This window comes from Hyalella azteca, unplaced genomic scaffold (assembly GCF_000764305.2).
Source record: "Hyalella azteca isolate HAZT.00-mixed unplaced genomic scaffold, Hazt_2.0.2 contig6661, whole genome shotgun sequence".
NCBI classification, from domain to species: Eukaryota; Metazoa; Arthropoda; class Malacostraca; order Amphipoda; family Hyalellidae; genus Hyalella; species Hyalella azteca.
This window is the reverse complement of record NW_025936815.1, coordinates 344,409-362,511: the sequence shown is the minus strand read 5'-3', so window position 1 is coordinate 362,511 and position 18,103 is coordinate 344,409. Positions and strand designations below refer to the sequence as shown.

The 18,103-nt window shown below is 33.4% G+C and overlaps 1 protein-coding gene across 1 annotated transcript in view; it reads right to left on the bottom strand.

Annotated features, from left to right (window-relative positions):
- Positions 1-18,103, bottom strand: part of LOC108679306 — an 82,440-nt gene that overhangs the window by 27,891 nt on the left and 36,446 nt on the right. Inside the window, exon 8 of the mRNA XM_047880946.1 lies at positions 6,076-6,204. Coding sequence (XP_047736902.1) covers positions 6,076-6,204 — 129 coding nt within the window. The remainder of the gene's footprint in view (positions 1-6,075; positions 6,205-18,103) is intronic.

The following is an 18,103-nucleotide window of genomic DNA, read 5'->3' as shown; positions in this document are numbered from 1 at the left end:
GCAACTGTTTTAGGTCTCGCATCCAATGTTATATCATTTTACACATTCTCATTACTTGATGAACTTCACCTCAATAACTGCGGATACGGTAAAATACAGAACTTAATTAAACTGCCTTTTATGTTCGATTGATTGGCAGAAATATTTACTACCAGAGTGGGTATTTTGAGTATTGATGCTGAAATTTGGCAAAAACGGTTTCAAAGATGAAGCCAATTTACTCAACTGAGCATTGTAAAATAATTTTTTATTTCTATTTTTTGTTTTGCAAATTTTTCGAATCGCTCCTCAAAATTTAGCCGATAATAGACTTTCTTCATTCTGAATTCAGAGGAAAAATATTCTGGGAAACTTTTAGCTTTGCGTATTAATTTTCATAATGACCCTACTTTTTCAATTTTCATGACCATTTCGACCCCATATTTAATTAAAAATGCGATTATGGTCGACTCAGTCAGGTTTTTCCAATTTACTTGCAACTGTAGGTTGATAGTTTGCTTCGGTGCTAGAGTGCAGTACAATAGTTTCCAAACTGCTTGTAAATATTTTTTATGGTGCTTTACACTTTTTAACAATAACAATACTCAATATAACAATAACAATAACAATATATAACATATATTGTTACATACATATAACAATAACAATACTTTACACAATATAACAATTATTCAGACACTAAAAAGGAACCTATTAGAGCTTAAACTAACCTGCAGCGGGGATCAGCCGAACAATAATGACTAACGAGAAAATTCTGTGCGCGACGTTAACTTCCTACCAGTGTTGCCAAGGTAAAGGTAAATCATAATCTTATTACAAAATAAAAGTCGCAAAATGCCTTAACACTACAATGGTGCTTAACACTTTTTTGTGATGGTGCTTAACAGTTTTTGTGGTGGTGCTTAACACTTTATTGTGATGGTGCTTAATACTTTTTTAACGGTGCTTAATACTTTTTATGTAGCGGTACTTAAAACTTTTTTTGTGGTAGTGCTTAATATTTTTTTGCGATGGAGCTTAACCATTGTTGTCTCGGTTGACGAGCGACAAACCAACATAACGGGGCTACATTTGTCTTAGTATTTTCCTTAATAATTTTCAGAAACTCAAATTACATAATTTTCAAGTAGGTCCCCTCTTTCTCTCAAAAAATATATACAGATGGGTTGAAAGAGTTTTACATCATTTGTGGATAACTGAACAAGATCACTAGCCGACAGTGATAAAAAGGGTTACGAACTGGCAGCATGACATGTCAATTATTTGTTCCTTAAATTAGATGTGCTTTGGGAAATTCTTGTGTTGTGCTTCATGGTATATCGATGCAGGTACAAAATATTGATACTACTTAAGAAAAGTGCCGCCCAAAGTTAACTTTTACTCACAACGGTGTCAGTCCCATGATAAAAGCCCTGGGAGCAAACGAATGATTAAAAAAATTAATGTTAAATCTAATTACTGCCAGCAGTAAATCATTATAAATAGAAAATGTAATCCTAGTTGTATCATACAATATGATAAACGCATAAAATTTTTTATCAAATAAAATTCCTCTAATGATATTTGACTATTAAACGAATAAATTTAAGTTTTTTTAACTTAAATCGTCAGCTTTTATGCTGAATGATTTCAATGGAATCTGTCTAAATGTCCGCGTAGACTTATTAGAGACTGAAATAATGTATGATGAGATGGTTGCTATCATAACTCTTAACTAGGTTAATTGAAATTAATAAAAAAATCGAATAACGTCGCACGAGACCCTCTCTTAAGATAAATTACCGGTGGATTCTCCGTAACGGATTTTTTTTTTGCTCCGGTACTCAATACAAAAATATGATCAGCAGATGGGTTGTAAAAAATAAAATGAGTTATTCAATCAGAGATGTAGCAGTCAAATAATTTTATTATGGCGCAAACCGATCATTTTATGCACTTGGTCAGAGAGGAATTTACGGCTTGTAACCATTTATATTTTATTGTTCCCGATGCACCGGAAGCCATTGATACTTCGCACTTGATCATTCCATGCAGTATCTTTATAGAACTACCTCAATTTAGAAAACAATTCCCCTGCCTGCATGCAGCATATAAATAATTTTGGTCGAAATGCATCTGTACGTCGTAAAATTTAATGTTATAGTTGACAGGAGATGAGGCTCTTTTTTTAAATAGAAGTTTCGCGTGTGATATGCTAGGCTAATGGTTCCTGTAAAATACAAATGTTTTATCAATACATAAAAATCATTGTCATTCTTCTCCCGGCAAACAAATTTCTTTACCAAAATTGCTAAATGTCTACTTTTAAAGCAAATTAATTTCGCGTTAAGCAGAATTACCTCTATACAGTTGCATTAAAGTCTAGAACTATATTGTACAGATCTGTCATCTCGTTATTCATTGTATGATGATAATCCAAGTCCGTTAACATTTCATTCCATTCCTCGGGGCTGGTTCTCCGCAGGGGAATTGCTTCAGCAAATTGCCACGGCTTTTTATCTCCCAGCAGCCTCAGTCGAGCTTGGATAAGCGACATCAGTCGTTAAATGGTCGATATTGCAATGTAATTCATACGAAAATCTGAAGAAGACTGAACACATTGCTGACTGAGCTTTCTAGCTCATACTTGTTATAAACCAGTTATCACTGCTATAAGAACTTGAAAATACTTATTTTCTGAAACATAGAGGGTCAAACAATAATTTCGTTTGTTTTAGAGGTGTTAACGCATAATTTCAAGCATATTAAAAAAATTATTTAACGTAAGGAGCACTTGCTATGAGATTTTTTTACCCATCGTCTACTATGGGTGAACGCTGGAGTTTCGACAAGAAGCATTGCTTAATTAATAAGTACTGGGATGTTAGATACAATTGCACATGCCTCTTGATTTAGCGGATGACAATTATCTGGAGACATTTAGAATGGAAACAGATCGTTTTTTAACAAGTTTTTTGCTTAACCATTTGAATTTTCACGAGGGTGCCTATTCGGCAGTGAGGCTCGCTGGATTTCGAGACATGTGCGTTAGGCTCGTCCTGAGCGAGCTCGTGACTTGGAAGAGCAGTATTTAACGCAACCCTCTCCCGCCTGATGCGAGTAACCGGAGCAGTATTGTCACACAAGTCTACCCAAAAAGGATACGTTCTATAGTGAGCGCAAAATAACTTGCACTGATGCCGCCACGTACGGCAACTTTAAAATGTTCTCTGTTGCGTACAAATGTCTTCAGGTTACTACACTCAATAGTTTACTTATAATTTAAGTTGAAAGTTATATGTTCCCGGAAGGTGACATACGGCGGTAGAGGGTTAATGAACCATCCTGCTGGAAAGCCTGAGTTCAAACACAAACAAACGCACTTGGAATACACTTTCGTTACCCCAGGAAGTGATCATATTTGAAGAGTCACACAAGTCACCTCTTCAAAAATTATATGTACCGTCTCACTAGAATTGAGTAGATGTTACCGCCTTAGCCTACCTTCATCTTTGTGAATGGTTTTTCCGTAGTTTCATTTATGATAATATTGAGAGTGTAGGGTATTCAGTTGAAGTATTTGTTCCATACAGAGCGTCAAGACGATTCCCTTACATCGAATTACGGGCATCGTCTTTTCAGTGTTAGAGTGTACGCTAGGACTATTGGTAGACATTTCGTTCGCTTATTTGCGCTTCCTCAGAGTCATTAGTTAATTAATGTAAATACTTCAAAGAGAGCTGTTGATTGACTTACTAGACAATGTATCTTCAGACATTCGATAACTAATGGCGTTCCAGTACGTCGGAGCTTCCGTGCATCGAGAAGTGTGTGAAATTGTCTAGACCGAGCATTTCCGAACAGATCATATGATCTGGCTCATCGTCCATGGCCAGCGGGTTCTCGAGATATGACATCCTTGGACATGGCACTGGAAGAGCTCAATTTAGGAGCCACAGTACTAGTAGAGTCAGATGTGAGTCGTGTTGGACGGGTGATGAGCGCTGCTGGACTTACGGGGTTTGGTCGTTGTGGGGAATCGTGTTGGTTTTTGATATGCATTGAAGGAGGGGCTTGCATTTTGAATAGTGGTTCTTCAATTATGGGCTAAACTTCATGTCAGTTTATTAATTTTTTAAAACAATACTTGTGAGAATATTCTCATAATATTTAAAAAATATAACTCAGTACTCACTGCAGTGACTAACAGAGAGAGCATTTTCTCGTTGACGAAAACGTGAAGTCACGGACGGAAAGACGGACGGACAGACGGACAGTCGGACAGACAGACGGACGGACATGGCGAGCACAATAATGCATTTATTCCATAAATGAGAAAATGCACTAAAAAGCTAGAATTATTCTTATTATTAGCCGGTTTACACAATTCAAGATATGAAAATTTTCTTAGATTTTAGGAGATATAATATATTCGATATTTCCCCAACGAAGCATTTCCAGATATCTTCTCACCAATGAATAAATGTTATCATTAGCTTTTAACCAATTTGTAAACGTTATTAGCTGAAGTTTGTGCTCACAAAAGTCACAAAACACAGACTTTGATTACAGATGTATTCGTTTCATTTATATAACAAATTTGGAATTGTTTTTACTTAAAAACTTTAACATCAAGTCTCGAGCTGATTTAGTCATTTGTTTCTTCGTCAATAAATCTTAAAAAATTAGAACAAATTATTTTATTTGCTTCTAAGATCGCCTATCTTGAGAGCATTAAATAGAAACAAATATTTATTTGACATTAAGATTCAAGTTCATGTACTTGCTTTGAGCTTGCCTGCCACAGCATAAACTAAAATGCCTAATTCGCACACAAAATTATTCCACTCTGCTGTGCAGACGTTCCCGTAGTGCCAAATTGTTCAAAGTGACCCTCGGAATTGTCGTTCCTCAGTCACCAAAATTAACCAACTGAAAAAATCTAATGTTCTGAGGGATTTTATCGCTAATTAGATTTTTGGACGAATCTTTTACGTCGCAATTGCTCAGCACTTTAAAAAGAAACTTTTAAATTTTTTGCTTAGGTCCGCAGTGTCTTTGCATAAAATGTTTGAATTTTTCAATTTAGAAATATTTCTTTCGTATATAACTGATCTCCAAAATGATGCTAGCTCGCAACGGGTGGTTGTCATTGCATATCTGGATTCTAATTTGAACATTTCAAATAGTTGAATGCTTCATGTCAAATAGATGAATATTCAGGTTTGAATTAAGAGAAGGCGTCTGCAATCCTGCAGCAAAATCGCGATGAGAAAATGCGTTAGAAAATGTTCTTTATTATTTATGTTATGATTTTATGGTTATGAACTCTTCACCAGTGCAAATATCATAGCAGAAGGAGCCCCGATTGACTAAATTGTTGACATTGTTGAAGTCGGAATCGTATTATTATTTCCTTATCAGACTTGAAGCCATCGTTTGAAATTATTCATGCTTTTTTAGGCCGTATGTTTTGTTGTTGTGGCTTGTTGTGATATATGTAAGACTATTGTTGACTTATTTGAGAAGTGTGACAGACTCGTAACAGACTTTTTTAATGTGGTTTGAACACAGAGTAAAGCTTCAAATGTTTTAGTTTAATCGTTCAAAAAATTGAAAATGCGCGAACAAAAAAATCAAATCTTTCGAAATTCTAATATGGTTTGAATACAAATTTACGCTTCAAATTTTTTAGTTTAATTGTTCAAAAAAAATGAAAATACGGGGGAAAAAATAGAATTTTTCGAAATTCTAATATGCTTTAAATACAAATTGCCGCTTCAAATGTTTTAGTTTAATCGTTCAAAAAATTGAAAATACGCGAACAAAAAACAAAATAGAATTTTTTAAAGTTTTAAGACCATGGTTTAAATTTGTATTATATGCGCACATGCAGAAGGAAAAAAATCACCTACTTCCCAATTAATCTCACTACAATCGAAAGTTTTTATTGCTAGGTCAACTGACTTGGTAGCGTTTGGAGCGTCGATGGTGTTGGCGTCCATTGTGCGTGTCAATTACTCCTTAATTAATCATGTACTTCTTAATTAATTAATTGGACGACAACCGTAAATTTTAATTGCTAGGTCAACTGACTTGGTAGCATTTGGTGTGTCGATGGCGTTGGCGTCCATGTTGCGGGACCGGATGGAGGGCGAGTGGCTTTGGTTGCGATGTCGGCGGATGGTTGGGAGGCGCGTCACGAACGACGCATTGTGCTTGAAGCTGCAACAATATCAACAAATATTTAAACAGATTGTGCATAAAGTGAAAAGTTACAGAAAATTATTAACCTGAAGAATCATGATAGCATCAACACATAAGGCTATTAAAACTTATTGATGAACTAAATTAATACATTAAATTTTGTAAACCCTAACAGTAGCTTGCCAGAAAATGAGGTTATGTTAGGACGTGAAAATTGAATGCCATGTTTTTGCAAATGTATTACAGCATCATATTTACTCTGCAAAATGTTGCAATTTTATCAGTTATCATAATTTTTTGCATTCGCACTACAAAAATATTTTCTTTTCTCAATGTCATAATAATTTTTTTATTAATTCATGAATATTTACGTTTGAATGACAATATTACAAATGCCCCCGTAAAAATTGGCGGACCTATGATTACCAGCGATGATGACAATCAAATCGCATATACAATGAAACTTATACAATCATAAATGATTGTACGTGACTCGTGTATCATATTGATTGAGATTTACTAATGCTTTCATTATTGAAAAAGAAAAAATAGTCGCTCCGAAATCCACATACGTTGAATTCGAATGACAAATTGCATACATATTTGGACTGTCAATATTAATCATCTGTTGAAATTCACGACTTGAACGTAATAACAGAGAATTTGACTCAAAAGAGCATAAGCTTCTATAAATTGGAATTTCTTAACATAGGAGTTCATATTGATGAATTCAATTGATTTTCATTGTCAATAGTTGATTGTCATTGAATAATTGAAGTCATTGATTTTCATTGTCAATTGATTTTCATTGAATCATTGTAATTAGGGACAATTAATGACATTTCCAATAAATTTTAGTATTATCATATTTTCCGATATGTAATTTTTTTAAAAAAGCTTATTATAAATAGCAGAAAGTTAACGATCAGACAGTCACTAAAACTATTCGGATTATAAAAATTTAGAAAAACATACACTAATAATACACTTCGAGCAGAAAAGTTATATACTGAGTTTTGACTGCGTAATATTTCATTAAATTCACAATTTCTCCATAAACTGAGAGGATAGACAAATTAATATAAATGTTAAAATGAAGTCAGGATATTGAAAAATTTAAATTTATTAAAGAATCCGTCTTATGAAGGATTTTAAATGACCTGCCGTCAATTGGCAGCCTAAAGAAAAATTCCATGCAGTATATAAGAAATCGAAAATGACAAAATCATGCAAACCGATAACTTTTTTTATCTGAATATATGAATAATTCTGTATTGCGGAACTATAATAACAACCATATTAAGACACATCACATAATTTTACAGGAATTTTCTTGTCAGGTCACTTGAATTGAAAAACTAATTTATCTGATCTAATTTATTTATTGTAATAATAAATCATTTAATGAACATGGTTACAGACCTACTAAGGCGTTTGATAAGTAAGATTTTTACCGCTTCAGATATGGTAGAGGAAATAAATTTCAACCTCTAACTGTGAACAGTAACTAATTGATTGTTAATTACCTAGATTATTTAAATTTGAATAGGTGCTGCCACTATCTTGCACCAAATTGGCATTTAACGAAGACATGACATGACCGATAAGAAGTTCATACGGTAGTAAGAATAAACAACAGAGAGGAATTAATTCGATGTAAAAGATGAATAACTAATTTCTTCTTTTCATACCAGCACATTATTCTCGTTGACATTAAGTATTCGTAACTCGAACTTGATAGTGTTAACCAGTGTTCTGGATCCACTGCTTCCTTCAAATCTTATAATTTACACTCATGATATTCACTGTAAATATTTTTTAAGTAATCTGAGTAGAACCACAATTTGTAAAAGCTTCTCTGACAAAAGGGTCCAGATAATTAATTTAGCTCAACCGAAGAAAATTATTCTGATATGAATTTCTTAGAAAATCCGAGATTTCGGCAGGACGAAGAAGCCTGAGGTAGAATAGCAAGCGATCGAAAGTCAGTTATACGTTCCTAACAAAATTTAGAGTCGCCCCAGCTTCTGGTACTCCAAATCAGAAGCTGACGCGTCTGTAAATTTTCGTTGAGATATGACTTAGAGTGTCGCCGGTAATGAAGCGGAGTTAAATTCCGTGCAACGATAAAAGTTTAATTTCTAAACATGCAGAAGCGTTTTTGTGCTCGGAGGCTTCAAGTATTTATCAAATATGAAAAACACACGTTACTTTTTCACGCATCACTATTTAATATTAATCAAAATTGGTGCAAATATTCACAATCGGTGTCAGTTTCGATCAGAAAATAGTTAAGAAAAATTATCGTGACTTGTTTATGTCGAATTTGTTGTTCCATGTTTATTCGTGATCGATAGGAAAAAAGTTAGTGAAGAGATTTTTTAATATCTTACGTTTTCGAAGCAGACAATTTAAAGGAGCCTAGACTTCTGTGCCTGAAAATTAAAGAAAATCGTAATAATTCATTGTATTATACTCGTTATTTTCTATGTTTCTTAGTCTGATTTGAAAATTTAGGATTATTAATATTCCATTCCATAAAAATAATTTTCAATGTAATTAACACGAATAAGACGTCAGCAAACTAAAATTTTATAGGCTTTTCAATATCACAAAATGCTGAATTAGAAGCTATACTTATTAACGAATCTTCATTCATTTGCTCCATAAATACCTCGATATCACTAATAATTTTTCAGGACAAATTACGTAGATAATCTCATTAACATTATAAAGATGAACGCATTCCGATATAGATTTAAATCAAAGGACTGCCCATTATCCAATTATCCGTTCCAGCTGCTCTCTACTTTGCAAATTAAAAATGATTCATAATACGGTAATTCGAAAGCTCTAAAATTGGTATGCTTGTGAAACGCGGCAAGGCGCGCAAACTCGAACACATTCATAAAATAATCCTAATGCTATCTGTAATCATAAATCATTCGCCTTTGTCACTGAAAATATGGCAAAATATTTTGTACATAGAATAAAAGATTTGATTCACTTTTTAAGAGTTGGAATGCAAATGGTCTTATTATGCACCATTGAGTTTTACATCAACATATAAATGCTTGAGATGAAAGTACTGTCGAGCTTCCTTTTGATATCTGCAACATTATTTTACGAGAAACGGCTTTAAAGAAAATTAATTTCTTCATGTATTTACAACTCGAAAATCATTGCTTCAACTCCAAAATGGCAAAGTCTAACATTTCATTTGAAGATTTTATCAAACTTCGCAAACAATACACGGATGAACGGTTAACATCCAGAGGCAGTCAGTTATGCGTAGCTGCATCGCATTAAAATTGTGCGTCAGAACTCAGAACCCCCAAAAAATTAGCATCACTTGTTCGTAATATTATTAAGATCATGGAAAATCATTAATTTCTTTCATATTTGGAAATGATTTCCTTCATTCATGAATCGAAAAAAGTTGCATTTTCGAATTAGCATTGAATTCCATCGCTGTAAAAAATTAATTTCTAATTCCAAATTTCACAAAAAAATTAAGGAGACTAATTAAATGTTCCAGCTGTAAACCTATTTTCCGGTCTTTAGAACAAATATAATTCATTCAGTTGATGGGTAATTTATTAAAAAATATTTAATGAATACTGAAAAAATATATGCTGTTCGCACAATTACAAAATTTCCTCAGCATTTTAATGTGACAAATATCCATCAGTTCTATTTGATGTAGATTTGCTATGTTAAGCTCAAAATATCAACAAGTGGCCTCATATAAAGAAGAGACATAATGCGATTATGTAAATGAATCTGGCCAGCAGCTAAGTGACCCATGTTCTTTATAATAACTTTGAATTTATCAATATTATTCATTGAGAAAGCCGAACAAAGCTGAGTTATCGGTTCCGAACCTCAAAGTAATCGAAAGTAATTATAATTTTATCACCTATTCATTAGTATACATTCTTGAATGCTGAAAGATATATTGCATACCTACACCAGAAGGTAACGTTAGTTTGAATATAACATGAATAAAAATTTTAAACTTGTAAGGACTAACGTAGAAGTCTGTCGGGGAATAAAAATTTTCAATGACTGAAAAGGTTGCAGGTTGAAGAAAAGAAATTCATTATGGTTAAATTCACTCCCTATTTCTAGGATCAGTCGGTCATGCCAAGATAAAGCCTCATAAGTAAATCGAATAAATGTCAAGAACAAACACATGCATTCACAAATGTAAAAATCCGAGTCCAGGAGAAGAATAGAAACAATTTACTCACATGGACGCAGTCGAAATTTTGTCCCTGTCATCTATCTTGATACTGTATTGTTCAGAAGGAATAAAGTGCAGTTCAGTGGTCAGTGTGATGACAGGCATGTTGTGGGGGCGTTAGTGAATAGTTAGTGAAGTGTTTGTGAGGAAAATAATGATGAGATTTGCGTTTAGTTTAATCGTCGCAAAAAAATTAGAAATGGAAATAGTAAGTGGTCTTTATGTGTAATAATACAATGGAGTGGGCAAATATCAATCAAATGTAAATTAATTTAATTTAGGACAAACGTAGAATGAGATAATATAAAGAATTATAATAGTAATAATACTAATAACAATAACATAATAATTATTGTAATTACAATAATAATAATAATATCAATAATATTAATTGTATAAATTGTAATTAGCAACAGTAAATGCAATGGGGTGTGAATTTTAAAATTTATTTGGCAAAATACTCGAAAAAATTGTATTTAATTTTATAAAACCTCAACAACGTTAAATACTTGCCGAGTAATAATTATGGATGAATTTGACATTGTAAAACAATGTTAGAAATTGTATTAAGGAAAAATTGATTAGTTGTAGGGTTATACGTTAAGGTAAATTTAATGGAATCAGTGCCAAAACAATGGTAAATAAAAATAGCAAGCAAGTGGCAAAATGAAGACAATTGCGTGTTGTCAGTGGCAGGAGTGATTGTTCCGAGCATAGCCAAGCAACGGAGACGTGCGTGAAGACGAAGGCAGGAGAGAAGATACAGGATCAGTACTCGTGACAGTAAAATTTTGGTTTTCAATTTTGTAATCAACGTCATAATGCGAACTAAGTTTTATTATAGAATGTCGCGTTTTAATTCAAGCTTCTAACTACATAATTACTCCGAATTTTAATTAATAAACGTTGTATTATTTAACAAGTATCTTTCCTATCAATGTATTGCAGAGTGTAAAAAAGCTGGTTCACTTATACAAAGAATCTCCCATAGCGTTAATCGTTTACGATTGAACGTCACAAATATAGTATGTTTATTAGTGATACTCAAATGCTGGGAGCAAATGCCGTAGATTTATATCCTCAGCAGAACTGAATTATTTTAAGATATTATTTCTCCACTCGGCTTCACACGACAATCAACAATTTTTCATTGAATATTGTACCATTATTTTTTTTGCATTTTTACTGCAGCACTCCACCTCAAAACTTACGACACCCGAAATATAGATTGGCCAAAAGAAAAAGTTCAAACGATGTTTATACCGCAATATATCACAATATCTCAAAAAATATAATTGTGCTTCTTCAGTACTTTCTATTTTTTTAATAGAAGAATTTTCAAGGCTTCGAAAGCAAAGTAAATACTTTAATTATCAAAATTATTGTAGTACGTATAAGAGGCTGCGCTAAGCGCGTTGATGCAAGGAATTTGTTTTAATATCACGTGGCGAGGAGTTTTAATATCACGTCATAGATTTGGTGACGTCATCGTTCATTTAGCAGAGCATTGACTCAGTGACGTCATTTTGTATGCGAAGCGTCATTGGCGGAAAGCCGAGAATCACTGCGTCACTCCTGCGTTGACGTAGCTTTAAAGGTGGCTTAGTATCGACTTTCTGACGTCACCGAGCACGAGGAACGTCATTGGTCAGAAGACTTTCTGACGTCACTGAGCACGAGGAACGTCATTGGTCAGGACAGAAACGTCATTGATCGTGTGACGTCACAAGGGAGTTCAGCAGGTTTTTGGGTAGGCTCCCTCAACAGGAAGGCTCTCTCAATCAAAGAACATGGAAGTTATCGAAATTATAACTTTCTAATCCCAATTATCGATGAGTGTTGGTCAAAATTTGTAGGAATGCAAGAATAATTTGCCACACCCATTATAAATTTGATATGAGATATATTTTGTTCGGGTACGAGAATTATGCGAATTCTATAGGTTATATATAATAAATCTGCTCGATTACCCCGAACAAGAATTACTGAAGCATCATCAGATAAGTAAAAAATTTGTATATGTAACGTACAGACACTGTAAAAACCAATTATTATGCTAATTAACATCGATATATACACCAATACACATAGACGCATAATTACATGCCATGTAAGCGAGTTAACACAACAACATTCATGCGAAGCTCAATACCTTTGTACGAACAGCACGAAAACTTCAATATAATATCAAGCCAATCTCTATTGAACAAATTTATCTTTTAACGCAATACCAAAAACCATGGAGCAGTTATTCAAAAATATCCACAAACATCAAAAGCTTAAATAACATAATTACAATTTGAATAAACTGAATACTATCATTGGATGCTGTGGAAGCGCCACTGTTGGTTTTGAATGTACGTACGTCTTGAATATAAATGTTTCATCATATCTCAAATCATGAAAATATTTATTCCATCCTATAGACAATAACGTTGCGGTTGAAATTTGATTTTTAATAGTTAATTGAGATATTTTGTCTTCATAAATGCCTAAGTACACCCACAATTATAGATGCATACAAGCATCTATAATTGTGGAGTATATTTAGAGTATTCACACAATTTACATCTAAAGTATTGCTAAAATACAGAGTATTGTTCAAAGATCATATTGCCATCAGTACTAATTGGACTGCTGTGGAATAGATTGAAATAATCAATTTTCTTTCCCGTGTTACAAAAAATTTCAATTTTGAAAAAAATCTCTATTGCAGACAAGTGTGGAAATGGCGCTTGTTGAAAACGCTGCCTTTTATGCCGACCAACTTTCGCAAAACAGTGCGAGCTTGAAACTCCTGAGTCAGCACTCCAGCCCTCACTGCTGAGGGATCGATGAGCAATATACTGAGAACTGCCCGCCCGGGACGAGGGAAGAGATCAAGTGTACGACCAATCCCGTCTTTGATTATCTCCCGTGATAAGGTATTACAACTTATATCCTGTCTAAATCAGCCGAGAAATGATATTAAAAATTACTGTATGGAAATAATAGATTTCTGGAATTAGACAGTTCAATTTAATAAAGTAATAGCAATTGAAATTGCTTAATTTCTTCAATTTATATCCAAACTTGGTCCTGAAAATCTTCTCTAAGATTTTTTCCGCAAAACAACTGAAAATCCAAATCTGCACAGAATGAATTTAAAGATTACTGAAATTTAATTCTCACATTAGCTAAAAAATTATCGGGACATTTAAAGTTAACTGATAGTATGCAATTAAACATATTAGAACGTTATTGAAAGTTTTTATTGATTCTGCATTTAAAATTTTTTAAGAGAAATTTACACTTGAACATTGTTCACATTTGATTACTAAGTTTTGATTGTGACATTGGGATTTAATGACGAACTAAAACGATTGAGGCCAGATTTTATGTTGAGATGAAACTACTATAATTCAATGAAACTCTCAAAACTTCTAATCGAAAATAATAACATCGAAAGTAATAAGAAGCAAAAAATCGAAAAGAATAACAAACGAAATCCTTTCGTCCAACAAAACAAAATGAAAAGAATATTGAACATCGAGCCAAAGTTCAGGAAATTTTTCGGACTTTAAGCTCGGTAGTTATGAACTGATAGTATGAAATTAGAGTGCAATCAAAGTGACGTTAGTAACCGGAAGCCCCGCTGCCACCTTCCAGTCACGTCTTGTGTGTAGACGAGCACGAAAAAAAAAACATGATTGATGCGGAAGACAAATCGCTGGGGTGACCATAAAGCTCTGGTAGATTGGTCAGAGCTGCATGGCCATCGATCAGGAGGCTATGACACGCGATCTCCGGCTACTGTGGCCTCATTGAGGGTCGCCGAGAATTATAGGAAGCTTATGGATGGCCGTCGATTATCGAATGAGGGATTTTTAAAAGAACACTAGGAATCTTTCGAAAATTATTGGGTGACGACTCACCCTGTGCCATTTGCAGTGAATCATTGCCACGCTGATCTGATCATGTCTTTTAATGAGACATTGTTTGGGGACATTACGAGGACACCGAATGGACGCAGATAATGTGTCTTGAATTAAAAACCATTTCAATGTCACGACCTTGTTAATGCACAGCCGACAAAAATAATCAATTCATTATACAGTCTGCGCATATGTTTATTTCTTTCAATTTGAGGAAGGAAAATGGCCATTTGGTTATAATCATTAATGTTCTGGGTAAAGAAGAATAACCGTGCTATTACCTGATATACGTTTTTTTTGAGATTTTACGTTTCTTCGAAGTCTTTTTAATAGAAGCAGTCAAGATATGTTATATGAAAGAAAGACCTCATAGAAGGCAGAAATTAAGTTTTCAGTGTGGAAGATTTGAGAATTTAGACTAAAAATTTACTTTCATTATTACCGGGCTTCAAGTTAGAATCCGATGCGATATCAATTTTTAAAATTAATACAACTTAAGATATTTATGAATGATTGCGGACTAAAAATTAAGAAAAACTTTATCTCGCTGCATCAAAATAGGAAATTTTTATAAATTTACTGGAAAAATTATTTACAGATGATTCCATTTTATACCCGTAATTCCAGATAATTAAATATTTTGCGAATATTGAAGGAACAATAAATAATGTCGGAATAAAAAAACTCTTAAAATGATATATATAGTTTATTCATTTGTACTTGATTTATTGATGTACTATTTTGATTGCTGAATAGTGGCATTATTTTAAACAAAGATAGTGAATAAATATTCCATGAACGAAGAAGGATTGTGAACAATGAATTTAAAAGAAAAAGTCGCGACCCTGAACTTGCGGCGTACCGGGATTATTATTAGACCAAAACTTCTGAAAATTTATTGGAATCCTGCAGTTCAGTAAGCAAATAAATAGGATAAATGGGATAAAATAAATAGAGTCGGGATTTTTCGCACGTCTTGGGTTAATCATAAACATGACTGGAATGAAGTTGAGGTTTGAAATGAGCGTCTAAGACTGTGAATATATTCGTGATCAGGGCGACGTTGGTCCCGATCGCGTGCCCAGATAATGAAGCAGATCATTTATGCAGGTCAAGGAACACGTGGAATAAATTAATTCTTTTTTTGTTCTATTTAAAATTTCCACTGCAGTTAACTCCAATACTTTGAATGAAAATTGGTTATAAAGAAGATGTAACCTGTCTAATTTTATTACTTTAGTTCAATAAATGTTCAAGAATATGGAATACAATCCCAATATTGATGCAATTAATTTATTAATTTCAAATTATTCGCAGATAATAATTCAATTTGAGGGTTTCAAAAAAGATTCGTATAATTGACTGAAAAAAAACAGAATAACGCGTAAAGAACGGTGCAGTAATGAAAAAACTTCCAACGAATTTATGCCAAAAGGTTCATCAGTGATCAAAATAAAAATTAATTATTCCTACAAAAAATTTTTTCAAATAGGATTTTGAATTCATTCGCCCTATGGTATCTATGTAAATAACACTCGTACAAAATATTTACGAAAAATCATCATCTCTGTTTTCAGGAACTGAGTGTTTTTTGCTTGGCAGGCGTGCATTGAGCTGGCTGGAATGCAATTTACGAATGGTGCAAACATGACAACAGTAACAAACATCAAAACAGCAACATCACAACGCTAATAATTTAATAATTGCTTCAGCTGTCACAACTGCATCCACATTGATGGGTCAACAACTGCCATGTAAGTAAAATACATACAAAAATAATAATTGCAACAACCGTCTCAATTAATGCGGCCGGAAAAATTTAATAATTGTAACTACGACCACCACGACAACCATTTAGGAAAGCTATCTCAACGAAGCTGTTATCTGTACGAAAACAGTAGTAATAATGAACTGTATGTAACTGTGAAAAATTAAGCAATTTTGATAACGGTTCCAACAGTTAAACTGCAGTCATTGCAACGAAAAAAGTCATTTCAGGACAAACATGTTACATTCATGTCAACTTTCAAGTTCAGCAAAGAAAAGTCAAGCTCGGAAATGATAGGATTCAGAAAGTAAATTAACATGTTCCCAACGATGACTTGATTCAATATTTAACATTCAATCATCACAAAACAGGTACGAAAATACTGTCAAGAGGCTCACGTCTCTCTTCACTGATCCCGTACCTTATTTGTCTCCTGGTATAAATAGAATGAGTAAAGGAAACCATAAATGTCAGACATTGTTATAAAAATTCATTGCCGATTAGATAATATGAGTCTAGGTTTCTAAAAATAAAATATACGTTTGATATTAGAAGAGTAATTTGCCCATGATCGATGATGTATTACAAAATACAGAATCGCTTTACTTTTCTTCAAGCAATTAAAAATGAATAATTAATTTTTTTATAAAAAAAATATATTGACCAAACAATTAATAGACTATTTGAACAATAAAGCCAATTGGAACATCAGCTTGCTAAACCTTGAATAATTCTTTTGCAGCGCTAGCCACACGGGCGTCGGAAGGCAGAACTGAATGTTATATGTAGAGTGTAGTTTTAATTTAATGGAAATAATCAAATTGATCAAATTTTTAATATTCTTTTCATTATTTTACTTGTTACAAAATTATTATGTTAAATCTCTCTCAATTTCTCAAATTGCAATACACTAGGAAAATTGTGAAGAATGTTACCGTTCATTCACAACATATAAAATGAGATCTAGCCAATGTATAAACATAGCATTGTAAATTAAGAATTGACCAGCATTTTTACATTGGCAGCTGCTATTTCAACTCCGTCGTTAAAAGTTTGGAGTGAAAAACTAAAAGATGTGGTAAAGATCGACATGAATCGCGTGCAGGAACTGAATTATATATTACGGATTACACGAATCTGTTCGACGCTACAGAGCGTCGTAAGCCGCGTACCACGAGTTAATGATAGACAGATTGAAATTAATAACCTCAATACTTGCATGTTTCCTTCAACACAATAATAGATTTTACGAAAATCAGTCGTGGTGACTAGACTAGATTTATCGGGTTACATATTTTACGCATTCACCAAAATTCATGGATCTTCTATGCTGTCGAAGAATTTTTTTCAAATGGAAAACATTGAAGATAATCAAAATGCGCAGGAGTATAGCTTATTGTCTGCCCTTGAAATTGTTTTTCTTTATGAAGTAATTTTGAACAGTAATATATTTGGTTACACATTCCTTGCTACAAAATTACGTAAACTTTTTATCAAATATTTGATCACGATAGAATACCAGGAGAACAACTGATTAAAAGTTGAAAAATTCTCAGGAAACGAATTAGAGCTGATTAGATTAATCCATCGGGATCAATAATTGTTAAATTGTCAATGGCATCGTGCCAGTGACTACAGGAACACCTAATCGAATATCTGCAGACCGAATATATCTTCAGGTACACTGTTCGTAAAAACGGTAGAAAAACGGTCTCCCTGGCGTTCTAGTGGCCGTTTTCAGATGTTGTACAGGTTTCTCGTTTTAAATTTGAATTAAAATGGTCATACGGAGTTTCATTTCACGTGTCGACCGGCCCCTAGAACGCCGGTGAGACCATTTAACGGTGATTTTACTTATAGTGTACGAATTGCCTGTCAACAACGGCTTCTAAACGAATGTTATAAAAATTAAATAATATAATAACCATCTTGATTGTACAGGGCTCAATGAATTAAGCTTCAAAAATAACATTCACGTAACGAAAATAC